A 13,511-nucleotide genomic window follows, 5' to 3' on the forward strand; every position below is an offset into this window, starting at 1 on the left:
AGCAGGCCTCAATACTCCTAGCTATGCCAGAAAGGAAAGGTCCAAGGTCAGGGCTATGAACCTTTCTGGCTGCCTTCCATGGGGGGAAGCTGGAATGAGCTTTGTCCTGGGGTGACGCTCTACCTTGTCACTGATTAACCAGCTTTGTAGGAAGGCTGCTTCACTGACAACCTGCTCTGCCTGGAGAGTGATATCAGGCCAGGCTTTGGCAAGCAGAAGAAAATGTCCACTCGCTACCACCAAGCGGCTAGTGATAGCTACCTGGAACTTCTGAAAGAGGCTACTAAGAGAGATCTGAATCTTTCTGATGAAGATGGCATGACTCCCACACTCCTGGCAGCCTACCATGGGAATCTGGAAGCCCTAGAAATAATCTGCAGCCGAGGGTGAGTTCAACCTACTAGTTTTGACTGGAGACGGTGCTTCTGGTAGGATTTTGCAGACAACAGCAAGAGAGACAGAGAAGTCAATGAAAATACTTTGTCCTTTCTAGACTGTGTAAATAATTGGCTTTTTAGAGAAAGGGAAAAAACTGCCTGGAGGTGCTCTTTTCACACTAACAGCAGGTACCATGGGGATGGCTTATCCCTTATGAGCCACACAGAGAATGATTCTAAGCCCTTAGGCTTTGTTATCTGCCTTGGGGATGAGACATATATTTTAATTCTGTGCTTTTAAAAATCTTTTCCCTGAAATGTAAACAATTGACTCTTTAAAAACGAATCACTATTCTACTTGACTTGAAGATGTCAAACTTGATTGGAACAAATGGTGTTTTTTATTTTTTATTTATTTATTTTTTGTCTGTGGCATTATGATCCCACAGCCTTTTACTAATATTCAGTCCTACCTCAAGCCCGTGATTCTTAGATGAAGTAGTTGGCTTTACAAGCTATTAAAGGGAACCTCAGCCTGTCTGAACTTTACTAGCTATTAGATACATACACATGACCACACACCACCCTCCAAATTTCTAATGCTGGAATTAGCTAGCTCTTTTCTTCTGCTTGTTCCCAGACGGGCTAGGCAGAGTTGGCAACTGTAACCCAATACATTAAAAAAAGGAAAAAAAGAAAATGTTAATAAAGGCGCTAAGTGAGCTAATTTCAAATTCGTACGTATTGATTTATATATATATATATATATGCAATGTACCGGCCATTTTATTGGCCACTGGAGATGCTGGGAGAAACAAGAGAGACACCATTCCCCTCCTCATGGTGATCAGATTTAAGAGAGGAAGACAGAAATTAAGTAAGTTATGTTTAACATAGGTTACAAAGGGCGGGAAAGGCAGCACTAAATCAGTGACACAGGCATCTATCCCAATCCAAGGAGTGTGGATAGGCTTTCCAGAGCCTTGGAGCTGGGACTTGAAAGGTGAGAAGAAGCTGGCCAGAAGATGGAAGGAAGAATGTTTCCCGCAAGTGAGAGCGCTGTGCATTCCAGACATTGAAGCTGAGCATGGCTGGGTGTGGATTTCACGGGGAGAGGCCAGGATTTAAGGAGGAAGACCAGATCACAAGAGCCTTGGAAACTCTGTTGGGGAGTTAATTGAACTTTGTCCCAAAGATACAAGAAACCATTGTCAGGTTTACTCTGGGTAACTGACGTGGTAGATTTGTGTTTATAAAACTTGCTTGGGCACTTGAATAGCAGGCACAGAAAATGTTCCGGGGCATTTTAGTGGTTGAGATGAGAGACAAACTGGACAAGGGCAGTGGCCATGGGGATGAGGAGACAGGGATATTTTTGAGTGGCAGTTTGGATGCTGAATCAATTACAGTTGACTGGATGTTGTGGTGGGTGGAGGAAGAGGAAGGTGAGGCCCCATGTTCTGTTGTGTTATGTTTCCCTGAGGTACACAGGTTGAAAAAAATGTCTTGTACAGGTTTTCTTAGGTTCCCATATTGACCATAGCTTAGGAGCTGTGTGGGATCAGTTTGCCAATTAGATTTAAGAGGCTTCAAAAGGGAAACAAATTACAAATTGAATTTAGATGTTAATCAGTCATGCATCATTGGACAGTGGCTCACGTGGTAACCATTAATATCCAATATCTGGCTTTGTTAAAAATTGTTTCTTGCTTTTCAAAATTTAAAGATGAAAAGCAGTAATTACATATGTTATCTTACACTTGGAAGATGGCCCCAATTAACAAAATTTCATTTTGCCTATAAAGTAAACATGGATTTTTTTTAGTTTTGTTTCTTTTTCTAATGGAAGCAAGTGATATACCTCCCTGATTTTTTTTTTTTTTTCAAGACTTTATTTATTTGACAGAGAGAGAGAGAGAGAGAGCGTGGGCACAAGGAGGGGGAGCCTGAGGAGGAGAAGCAGGATCCCTGCTGAGCAAGTGGGCCTACGCAGAACTCAATCCCCGAGGCCCCTGGATCATGACCTGAGCAGAAGTCAGATGTTTAACTAACTGAGCCACCTAAGCGCCCCTTCCTCCCTGATTCTTAGTGGAACACACACTTATTGCAAATTTTTGCATTGTTATTAGAAAGACATATTTAGGGGCACATGGGTGGCTCAGCTGGTTAAGTGGCTGCCTTCCGCTCATGTCATGATTCCAGGATCCTGGGGTTGAGCCCTGCATCGGGCTCCCTGCTCCACGGAGAGCCTATTTCTCCCTTTCCCTGCCATTCTGCCTACTTGGGCTTTCTCTCTCTCTCTGTCTTTGTCAAATAAATAAATAAAATCTTAAAAATATAAAAAGAAAGAAAGACATTTAATAAAATAAAAATCAAACGAATTTTCACAGTCATTAACATTTGGGCATATATTCTTCCAGACTTTTTCCTTTGTGAACATATACACATAAGCACATTTCCCCCCCCTTATAAAAGGCAATCATGTTATACAAACTATTCTAAAGCCTGATTCTAATTATTAAGAATAGATTATGGACCATTTGAACTTTTTTTTTCCATTTGTAATTTTAAAGGAGAAATCTACTCCATTGTGTTTTTTGTTGTTGTTGTTTTTGTTTTTTAGATTTTTTATTTATTTGACAGAGAGAGAAATCACAAGTAGGCAGAGGGCAGGCAGAGAGAGAGAGGGGAGGAAGCAGGCTCCCTGCGGAGCAGAGAGCCTGATGCAGGGCTCGATCCCAAGACCCTGGGATCATGACCTGAGCTGAAGGCAGAGGCTTTAACCCACTGAGCCACCCAGGCGCCCCTACTCCACTGTTTTTTAATGACAACATGGTATTCTGTTTTATGGTTTCTTCATAATTTATTTAATCAGTTGCTTGTTCATGACATTTAAATTTGAATCCAGTCTTTTAACATATAAATAAGTTGAAATGAACATCCTTGCTTATTCATCTTTGTACAAAGGTCTAATATTTCCTTAGAATAAACTCTTAAAGGCAGAATTGTTGATTCAAGAGAGTGCTATGTTTTAAAAGCTTTTGGCACATGTTGTGCCAGGAAACTTGAACCACTTTATAATTCCTCCATCAATGTTTATTTGCCAATACTCTTGCCAAAACTGAGTATTACTATTCTTTTTAATCCTTGCTTATCTGATGGGCAGGAAAATTGTTTTCATTTACATTTCTTTGATTATTAGTAAGTCCAAATATTCTTTATGTAGAAAAACCTTTTTGAAAGACTGATATTTTTTTCTGAAAACAGCTTCACCAAAAAAAAAAAAAAATCAAATTAACTCCAAAATAAAGAATTGAAAAGGACCAGATGCTCAGAGTAAGTTAATATAAGCAAATTGCCTATTTAGTGACCATACCAATCCAGCTTTAGAAACTGGTGGGAATAGCCTGAGGGAAACTCCTGAATTATCTTTCCAACAGTTTCATCTATAAATTTGAAATTTTGCATTTGAAATTTTCTTACCCATCTTTGGGGTCATCTCAAGGTTTCCTTCATGTTCTTCCTCCCATTTTGAAAGGTTCATTTAAGTTCTCTTGAGAAAGGAAAATTCTACTACTTTACTTGTCTCAAAGCATGTAGATTTAACCTAAACTTCTTACTACCCTTAACATCCCCACCATAGCTCACTCCACTCAGTAATTTCTTCTTTAAGTTATCCAATTCAATAATAATTTCAGTAAATTTAACCAGTATGTTTTTGTTTAGGTTTATAGTACCATCTTGGATGTTTTTAACAATCCTTCTTTGATGTCTAGAGTACTTAAGGGGTCTTTGGAAATGAGTGCTTGGTTAAAATAAATGAAAAGTAAAACTACACCTTTGGAGGTGAGGCACTATGTGCCCCCCTAAGGTACACATTTGTGCTAAGGCTGGAAGAGCTTTCCTTTGCTCCAAAACAAATCGGGAGTACTGACCAGACCTCTTGGAAGGGACTGCCCAATAGAACTGTCTTATTTAATATTTGCTTTCCTTAGATTAAATTACATTTTCTTACCTTCCTCTTTGCCTGGATTTCTCTCGCCCCCATCTCCATATACTCTGGTCACGCTGAAATGTCCTCCTGGTCCCCCAGATATGCCATGTTTAACATCACCCATATGGGCATCTGTTCATGCTGTTCTCTGCTCAGAAGGAAGTTGCCAGCGGCCAGCTTATGGGCTGGATCTAGTCCACAAATGTGTTTTATTTGGACTTCACAGTGTTTTTCTTTTAAATTTGAGCCAACATTTCAAAAAAAAAAAAAATTCTCACATGAAATTCCTGACTTCTGGCTCCACTTGGAAAATGGAAGGTCTGGCCATACCGTGTCCCCTGGGATTCAAGGTGGCAGTCAGATGCTTCTGAACAGCTCTCCTTTTGCATTGGAGCTTGCACTCAGCTATGACTTTACAGAAAGGAGAAACCCGGCTCCATTCAGCTACCTGCTTGGTTTCTTTGGATTGGGTCTGAGACTTCTGCTGGGAGATCTGACACAAAGGACAAAAAGACAACAGGTGTGGCCCTCCAAGGCCTATTATCTAATTAGGGAGATTGGCCCATAAATGTTGGACACATTAAGTAAGATTTCAAGTGTTAAAAAGTTGCAGACGCTATTACAGGCGCTATTACAGAAATTCATCAGATGGGTGTGAGGAAAAAATAAATATATGAAATTAGGGATTATGAGTTTAGAGACAAGGGAAATTATAATAAAGTTTATTGGAGATTAACTAGGTACCAAGCACATGCCTAATGCTTTATGTTAACTTTTTCACGTAACAAATCCATGAAAATTATCCTCATCCTCATCCAGGGGAGGACACCGAGTCCTATAAAAGTTCAGCTTGAGGCCTTGTCGCTGGGCAGATAGAAAAACCGAGGTGTGTTGAGGTAAGACTCGATTGTACTAGAGACCATTCGACTTCAAGACAGGCCTGATCCCAAGTGTGCTGCCTGTGTCACACCGAGCTAGGCACTCGGAGCCTTATTTTATCCCTCTGATAATTATCCTGGTCTTTATCCAAGAAGGAGATGGTGACAGTTTTGGCTGGAATGGCACTGAATGTATAGATGCTCATAACTGAAGAGCAGGAGGAGATCAGGGGTTCCCAAGAGGAGTTTTATAAATCTGATCCGTTAAATTACTGGACACGGGTTAGGCTGCGTTAACCGGGAGGACTCTTCTCAATCTGCAGTGAGCCTTTCTATCACCTTGGGATCTTGTTAAACTTCAGATCCTGATTCAGGAAGTCTGGGCAGGGGTCCAAGATTCCGCATGTATAGAAAACTAGCAGCTGCAGGCACTCTTACTAATGCAGGGACCAAATTTGAGTACCACAGAATAGTGGAAGCGCCCCAGACCATTGAGGTGTCTGTCGCAAGGGCACAGATCTTCTCTCCTCTTTCCACATCCTACGCACCAAGAATGTCAAGAGGCCTTCTCCGGCCCTCTTTCCTGACCTCCCACAGGGCCAGCCTGGGGAAAGTTTGGTGAGGTCCTGATTTGGGGATCTAGTCTAGGGTGGGGGAAGATGACCTTTAGTCCCTGTATTATTAGAGTTCTCAGCAGGGATTTGGGCTTAAGGCCAGAGCCATAGTAACTATAAGTTACCACTTTATTTTCTGTTTGTGTCTGTCTGTAACTCACCATCTCATAGGAGGGGTGCGGTGGTAGCCTGGGCAAGATTCTATGAGGCATTCATTCATCTCACGCATGTTTACTGAGCATTGACCAAGTGCCTGTTTCTGTGCTGGCATGGGGTTTCTGGCCATCTAACAGTGCCCCTAATTCCACCCCAAACTGTTATAGAACTATTCACAAAGGGAACACTGTAATTACAGGGAAGTAAGCTGGGGAATCAATGGAAATGTTCTACCCTTTATATGAATACTGGTTATAGTAGACACGGTTACTTACCCAATATTCATTCCCCTCTTTTTGCTGGTGGGATCCCAGTTTTGTTCAGATATTTGTTTTCCTACACATGACTCTGGTGACGTAACACTGTTAGAGTGAAAACCTGCTCTTACCAGCTCATGAGAGATGATTCTAAGTTTTCAGAAGTCTGAGAATCTGTTAAAGAGTCTTACTAAAAATATTTAAACTTAAAATTTAACAAACTGTATTTTTAAATACTCAAAATGTAACACTTCCTAATGATTTGAGTGCATTTGACTATTACCTATACTCTTAAGATTTTGCATATCTATTATATCTCTATGTATGGTGGGAGTAATTTATAAAGGTGTGGTACTGTACATCTCTTCCCAACTCCATATCCTGTAATATAACATTAGTAGCTTGGATTTTGCCATGGTGGCTGTATTTACAACCAAAAACTGGCACATGCTATAAATCAGAGCTTTGATCTCCCCCCTTAACAGGTTGTTAAACATTTACCAGTACACTACTGGATAATCTTATCCCTAACTGCAGGGGAAGATTTTAATCGACTTAAGTTAAAAATGGTAGCTCTTTTTCTCTTCCTAGAGAAGAGAAATGGCATGTGACCCAATTGTGGACAACAAGACATGAAAGTTGCTTTTTTGGGAGGGTTCTTGGAAAGCTTTCCCTGCTTCTAAAATGGAGATAAAAGATAGAGATGAGCTCTTTCTGTTTCTGATCCTATGATGCCTAGATGTGATATAGCTGGACTTTCAGAATGCTGAGGCAGGATTAACATTTTTATTATTTATTTTTATTAATATTTCTATTTTTTGGACCTCACATTCTAAGAAAAAACACTTTTTGTATATATTTTTCATATTTTCTCTTCTAGAGGGGACCCCAATAGATGCGACATCTGGGGAAATACTCCTCTGCACGTTGCAGCCTCCAATGGTCATACCCACTGTGTTTCATTCCTGGTCAACTTTGGTGCCAACATCTTTGCCCTGGACAACAACTTACAGTCTCCGCTGGATGCTGCTGCCAGTAGAGAACAACATGAATGTGTTGCTCTCCTGGATAAGGCTGCCACTGCCCAGAATATCATGAACCCCAAGAAAGTTATCAGGCTGAAGGAGCAAGCTCAGAAGAATGCCAGGAGGCAGATCAAAGAATGTGAGAAGCTCCAAGAGAAGCATGAAAGTAAGATGGCTCGAAACTACAACAAGGAGGAATCTGGGACTCTTTCCTCCTCCATGTCATTCCTTTCAAACGCTTCTGCTCCTGGTACATTTGGGTCCCTGTCTAAGGGCATTAAAGACACCTTCAAGATAAAGTTCAAGAAGAACAAAGACACAGCAGAGCAGGTAGGAAAGGAGAGCAGGAGTGAGCAGAGGAATGTGATGGAAGTGTTCAGAGAAGAGGAAGAAGACAGATTCTCAGGGGATTTCCCAGACAAACTCCAGTTCTCAGAAGAGGAGGGCAGTTGTGTGCAGCATGAATCCATTCTCAACCGTCCAGGTCTAGGAAATATTGTTTTTAGAAGGAACAAACTATCAAGTGCCGAAGACATCTTAGACAGCAAGAGGGAGTTAGGGTTTAAAATGAGCAGCGAATTGCTACAGAGACAAGGAGCAGCAGAGGCTGATGAAGCCGAGGCTGGTAGAGAGGAAGAGGACAACAGCCATGAAGACGATCTGCCTTGGGATGAGGATGAAGTGGAGTGGGAGGAAGATGTGGTTGATGCTACTCCTCTGGAAGTATTTTTGCAGTCCCATCATCTGGAAGAATTCCTTCCCATTTTCATGAGAGAGCAGATTGATCTAGAAGCTCTGTTGCTTTGCACTGATGAGGACCTTCAGAGTATACAGATGCAGCTTGGTCCCAGGAAGAAAGTTCTTAATGCCATAAACAGAAGGAAGCAGGTACTACAACAGCCTGGGCAACTGGTCGACACCAGCCTCTGATGGAATGTTGGATCCACATGGTGAGCCTGCAGTGATGGGGTGATGCTGTGGCCCACTGGAAACACTCAGGCAACACCCCCTCTGCCCAATGCCAGACCACTGGGATTGGTTTCTAGGGTTTCAGAGATACCCTCCTAAAAAAAGAAGCCCAAATTGTACTCTGAGAAATACTCTCTACCTGTGTACTCTGACCACCAGTGAGCAACTCAGGGAGACCTGGGATTAAGAAAAGGGTGTTTCTCTTCAATTGTTTTTTTTGATATTTTTGTGTATAGAAAGTGTTAAATGGATGACAGAGAGAAACTTTCTTTACTTTTCCAACTCTGGACTTAAAAAGTATAATCTCTCATCACGCAAGTGTGGTGCATACTTTCTAATCCTCATAGCCTGGGGACTTCCAACTCCAGTTCTGTCCTTAGCTCTATGACTTTGTCTGTTGGTGGAGACTTGACTTCCTCCACTGGCCTGAGGCTTCACGCCCAACTTGAATGTGTCTAACCCATCAACACATGTCTGCATGTTTACAAGTAATGGACATGGGTCTGTAATACTCCTTCCTGGGAACAGAGACAGAGTGGCGCATAGGGAGAGTGAAGAATGAAATAGAATACTGGGTACCTTTTATAAAATATGAATTGTATCTCTCCTAAATTCATATATTGAAACTTAAGCCCCAACATAGCTGTATTTGGAGGTAGGACATTTAAAGGGGTGATTAAGGCTAAATGATGTCATAAGGCTCCTAAGGGACACAAGTGGATGTTGTCCTTGTAAGAGGAAGAGACACTGGGGATGCACATGCACAGAGAAAGGGTCATGTGAGGACTCAGCAAGAAGACAGCCCCCTACAAGCCAAAGAGAGAGGCTTCAGGAAAAACCAAACTTCCAACACCTTGACCTTGCACTTCCAGGCTTCAGAGATGTAAGAAAATAAAGTTCTGTTGTTTAAGCCACCCAGTCTGTGGTATTTTGTTACGGAAGTCTTAGCAATCTAACACAGTGCTGAAGCAAGAGGGTAAGAGTGGAGAGAAAAGAAGGATAGTGAAAAAAAGTCTGACCTCTTTGATAATTTTCCTAAAGGTAAGTGGCTTCCGAGATTTCAAAAAGGGGGGAAAACCCAGGTCATTTGTAGGAGAAGGCTGATGATAAAAGGAAATTTTACATTTTCAAGTGTGTTATGTGCTTATCTCTTATTTACTGTTGTCTGTCACCATTACCACATGTCTGAATACATGTAAATTCTGCAATATAAATTGGCAGCATTGCTGCTGACATTTCTGAATGGCAATCCCCAATTCAAATTGAAGCCCAAATGAATAGCTAAGCTTCCCTGGATTTTTATAGCCAGGACTTACATCAAGTGGAATTTACCATTGATTGTGTGTGTAATATAGAAACAGCTGTTCATCTTCAGCATGGTTTCTCTCGCACATCTGTTTGGGTTGCTTCAAGAGGCACCATGGAGAGGATATGCTTAAGGAGGATACAGATGTTTACATCTGATGAACAATTGGCTCATTCTTCCTCAATGGATTGATTCAGAAAGATTGTCAGTCATGGAATAAATATGTTGCCCTAGGGGATGATTGTGTTTACAAATACCATATTTTGTTGGTCTGGAACAAACGGAGGTTGCGTTTGTTTTCAAAAAACATGCACAAAAATGGTTGCTGTATAGAAGACACCCAGAAAAAGTTCATTGTATCTGAGCCTGCCAGTATCGTACCTCATTATTTTAGATGCCAGGATCCTCTCTCTATGTATTCCCCAGAATCTGCTTAATGAGATCTTGGTTCCTAGGATATAGGAGAAGTAGAAGTCACCAGAAGAGTGTTGCTGTTAACAAAAAAGGTGCTTTCTAGTGGTGCTTTGTACATCATTGTCAGAAGTAAAAGTAATACAGAAAGCCGGTGATATATTCTAGCAAATGAGAGGCAGCATGAGGTTGTACAAAGAATTTTGAGCTGGAAACCAGCATTGCTGTGCGGAGGATAGAATATCACATTATGGAAATGGAAAGATACCTCTTTGGGAGAACGAGAAAAGTCAGGCCAGTGGAAATGTTACCGGATCTTAGATTTAAAGGATTTAATTCTAAGTGCTTCGTGGGAGTTCCTCGTTTTTATTTGGAATTTTCCATGCTGTCCTACTGGAGGGGCAGCATTTGGCTCAGAAAATACAGGAAGGAGAATGTTTATTTGTCCAGTAGAACTGGAGCTCTGACTGCGACCACCCCCTTGGCCTTCATGTCAATTTTGTGCTGAGAGAAAGGGACATGTGGGTTGTAAAACATCACCTAAAAATTCCATGAAAAATTCCTAGATGAAAAAGAAGAAACCAAACATAATCCCTTTATGTTATCCCAATGAATAATCATAAACCTGTGTGAGGCCAGAATGGGTGGTCAGAGTTGTATTTTTTTTTTTTCAACTGCTGAATTTTATTTTCATGAAGGTAACTCAGCTTGTAGGCTCCATTGGCGTCTCTACCATTCCCCAAACATCTTCTGTTGCTTCATCTAAAGGGTAATTACCATATCGGCAATAGTCGCAAAAATTGTCTCAAAATGTATGAGTGAAACAGTGAGAATTACTGCTGTGGCTCCAATACGTGCCGAGTTCCCTAACTGCTTATGCCAACTCAGGAGTGGTAGCATCTTCCTACTGTTGCTGGCCCTGCCAGGCTTCACCGTCCCTTCCTGCTTCCTGTGACTCTCCCCTCTCCTTTCTCAACAGTCCCTTCATGAAATTCTCTCCAATCACCCCTTTTGAGTGTGGCAATAATTTCCTGCTGGGACCTTGACTGTGTGTTTCTGCGACACTGAGGCATGGTCCTGTAATTGTCTTTTTACAGCTCTGTTTTCCTAGACTGTGTGCTTTTGGAGATGAGGACTTTGGTTTTTGTTTGTGTTTGTGTTTTTATTAACATATACTTGACATACAATATTACATTCATTTCAGGTGTACAACACAGTAATTTGGCAATTATATACTTTATGAAATGTGCAACCATGATAAGTGTAGTCACTCTCTGTCCCTGTACAATGTTATCACAATATTATTGACTATAGTTCCTGTGCTGTACTTTTCATCTCCATGACTTATTTTTAGAACTAGAAGTTTATACCTCTTAATTACCTTTGTGAGGACTGTTTCTTTTCTGTTGTAACTTGGTGGCCTAGAATAGAGTTATTGTAGGGGTTCTTTTTTTTTTTTAATTTTTTTTTTTTTAAGATTTTATTTATTTATTTGAGAGAGAGACAGTGAGAGAGAGCATGAGTGAGGAGAAGGCCAGAGAGCGAAGCAGACTCCCCATGGAGCTGGGAGCCTGATGCGGGACTCGATCCCGGGACTCCAGGATCACGCCCTGAGCCTAAGGCAGTCGTCCAACCAACTGAGCCACCCACGCGTCCCTATTGTAGGGGTTCTTAAAGAAAGAGCAAAAGAAGATCTCTATGAATTAAGGCAATTTAAAAAAAATTTTAATTTCAGTATAGCTAATGTACAGTGTTATATTAGTTTCAGGTACACAATATAATGATTAAATAATTCTACACAGTACTCAGTGCTCTTCGGGATACGTGTATTTCTTAATCCCCTTCACCCATCCTCTGGCTCTCCTTCCCTCTAGTAACCATCAGTTTGTTCTGTGTAGTTAAGGGTCTGGTTTTTTTGGTTTCTTTCTTTCTTTCTTTTTTTTTTTAGTTTTGCTCAATTGTTTCTTAAATTTCACATGTGAGTGAAGTCATATGGGATTTGTCTTTCTCTGACGTATTTCTCTTAGCATTATATCTTCTAGATCCACCCATGTTGTTGCAAATGGCAAGATTTCATTCTTTTTTTATGGTTGAGTGATATTCCATTAAATACACACACACACACACACACACACACACACACACACATCTTTATCCAGTCATCTATCGATGGATACTTGTACTGTTTCCATAGTTTGGCTATTCTAAATAATGCTGTAATAAACACAGGGGTGCATCTATCTTTTTTGAATTATGTTTTCATTTTCTTTAAGTCAGTATCCAATAATGGAATTAATGGATCATATGGTAGTTCTATTTTTAAGTTTTTTCTATTTTTAGTTCTTTGAGGAACCTCCATACTCTTTTCCACAGTGGCTGCACAAATTTGCATTCCCAGCAACAGCACATAATAATTCCTTTTTCTCTACATCTTTGTCAGCACTTGTTGCTTCTTGTGGTTTTGATTCTAGTCATTCTGACAGGTGCGAGGTGATACCTCATTGTGGTTTTGATTTGCATGTCCCTGATGATGAGTGATGTGGAGCATTGTTTCATGGTCTGTTGGCCATCTGGATGTCATCTTGGGAGAAATGTCTGTTCAAATCTTCTGCCCATTTTTTAACTGGATTGTTTGTTTTTCTGGTGTTGAGTTGTATATATTTTTTATACGTTTTGGATTCTAACTCTTTATTATATATGTCATTTGCAAATATCTTCTCCCATTCAGTAAGTTGTCTTTTAGTTTTGTTGGTTGTTTCCTTTGCTGTGCAGAAGTTTTTTATTTTTATGTGGTCCCAATAGTTTATTCTTGTTTTTGTTTCCCTTGCCTAAGAGACATATCTAGAAAGAAGTTGCTATGGCCAACATCAGAGAAATTACTGTAATTGAGGCAATTTTAATAATCCCATTACCATACATCCTTCCCTACACATCCTTTAGTGTTGTGACCATTAAGGTCCCCAGAAGGACTTCACAGTCACTTGGGATGTGCAGAAGCAGATCAAATGGATATTTTATTCCCGTGCAAAGTTCCCCATTCAGAGTCTGGCAAACATGATAAAATAGGGGTTAGGTCACCTAGAACATGAAAAAAGGACCTATTAGGAAGAGTTTGGGTAGGAAAACAAAGCAATAGAAAATGCTTTTGTTTGCTGCTGACTTATCTGATAACCAGCCTAGGAATGGGGGTGGATTTGGATGGGGTCTTCGGCAGGCCAAAGGTCACACAACTCTGCTAGTGATTCAGGGGAGCTAGGGAAAACACACCTCAGTTTCCCCAACTGTAAGTTGGGAAGGTTGGACTAGATGATTCTTAATGACCCTCTCAACACTGATACTTTGGTGGACATCTATAGATTTGCCTATCCAATACCCATTTCTCCCTCTTTTTGCTAAGAGACCCCTTCCCTTCTATTACTTCATGTGGTCAGGTGGACTGAGTCTATTCTTGACTTCAAGGGGGAGTGTGTGACCCAGGCCTGGATAATAGGGACATCAGATTCCCCTGGATGATATTTCTTTGG

General features: G+C 40.8%; 1 protein-coding gene across 4 annotated transcripts in view; it reads left to right on the forward strand.

Annotated features, from left to right (window-relative positions):
- ANKS4B (ankyrin repeat and sterile alpha motif domain containing 4B) overlaps nucleotides 1–9,184 on the forward strand; it is a 20,548-nt gene extending 11,364 nt beyond the window's left edge. For 3 of the 4 annotated variants that reach the window (XM_044233007.1, XM_044233009.1, XM_044233008.1), the window contains one exon: nucleotides 7,157–9,184. In XM_044233007.1, coding sequence (XP_044088942.1) covers nucleotides 7,157–8,231 — 1,075 coding nt within the window. In that variant the 3' untranslated portion in view covers nucleotides 8,232–9,184. Of the gene's footprint in view, nucleotides 1–142; nucleotides 387–7,156 lie in introns of all 4 variants that reach the window. The other variant, XM_044233005.1, reaches the window with a different exon arrangement.
- Nucleotides 9,185–13,511: the final 4,327 nt, after the last annotated feature.

This window comes from Neovison vison, chromosome 14 (assembly GCF_020171115.1).
Source record: "Neovison vison isolate M4711 chromosome 14, ASM_NN_V1, whole genome shotgun sequence".
NCBI lineage: Eukaryota > Metazoa > Chordata > Mammalia > Carnivora > Mustelidae > Neogale > Neogale vison.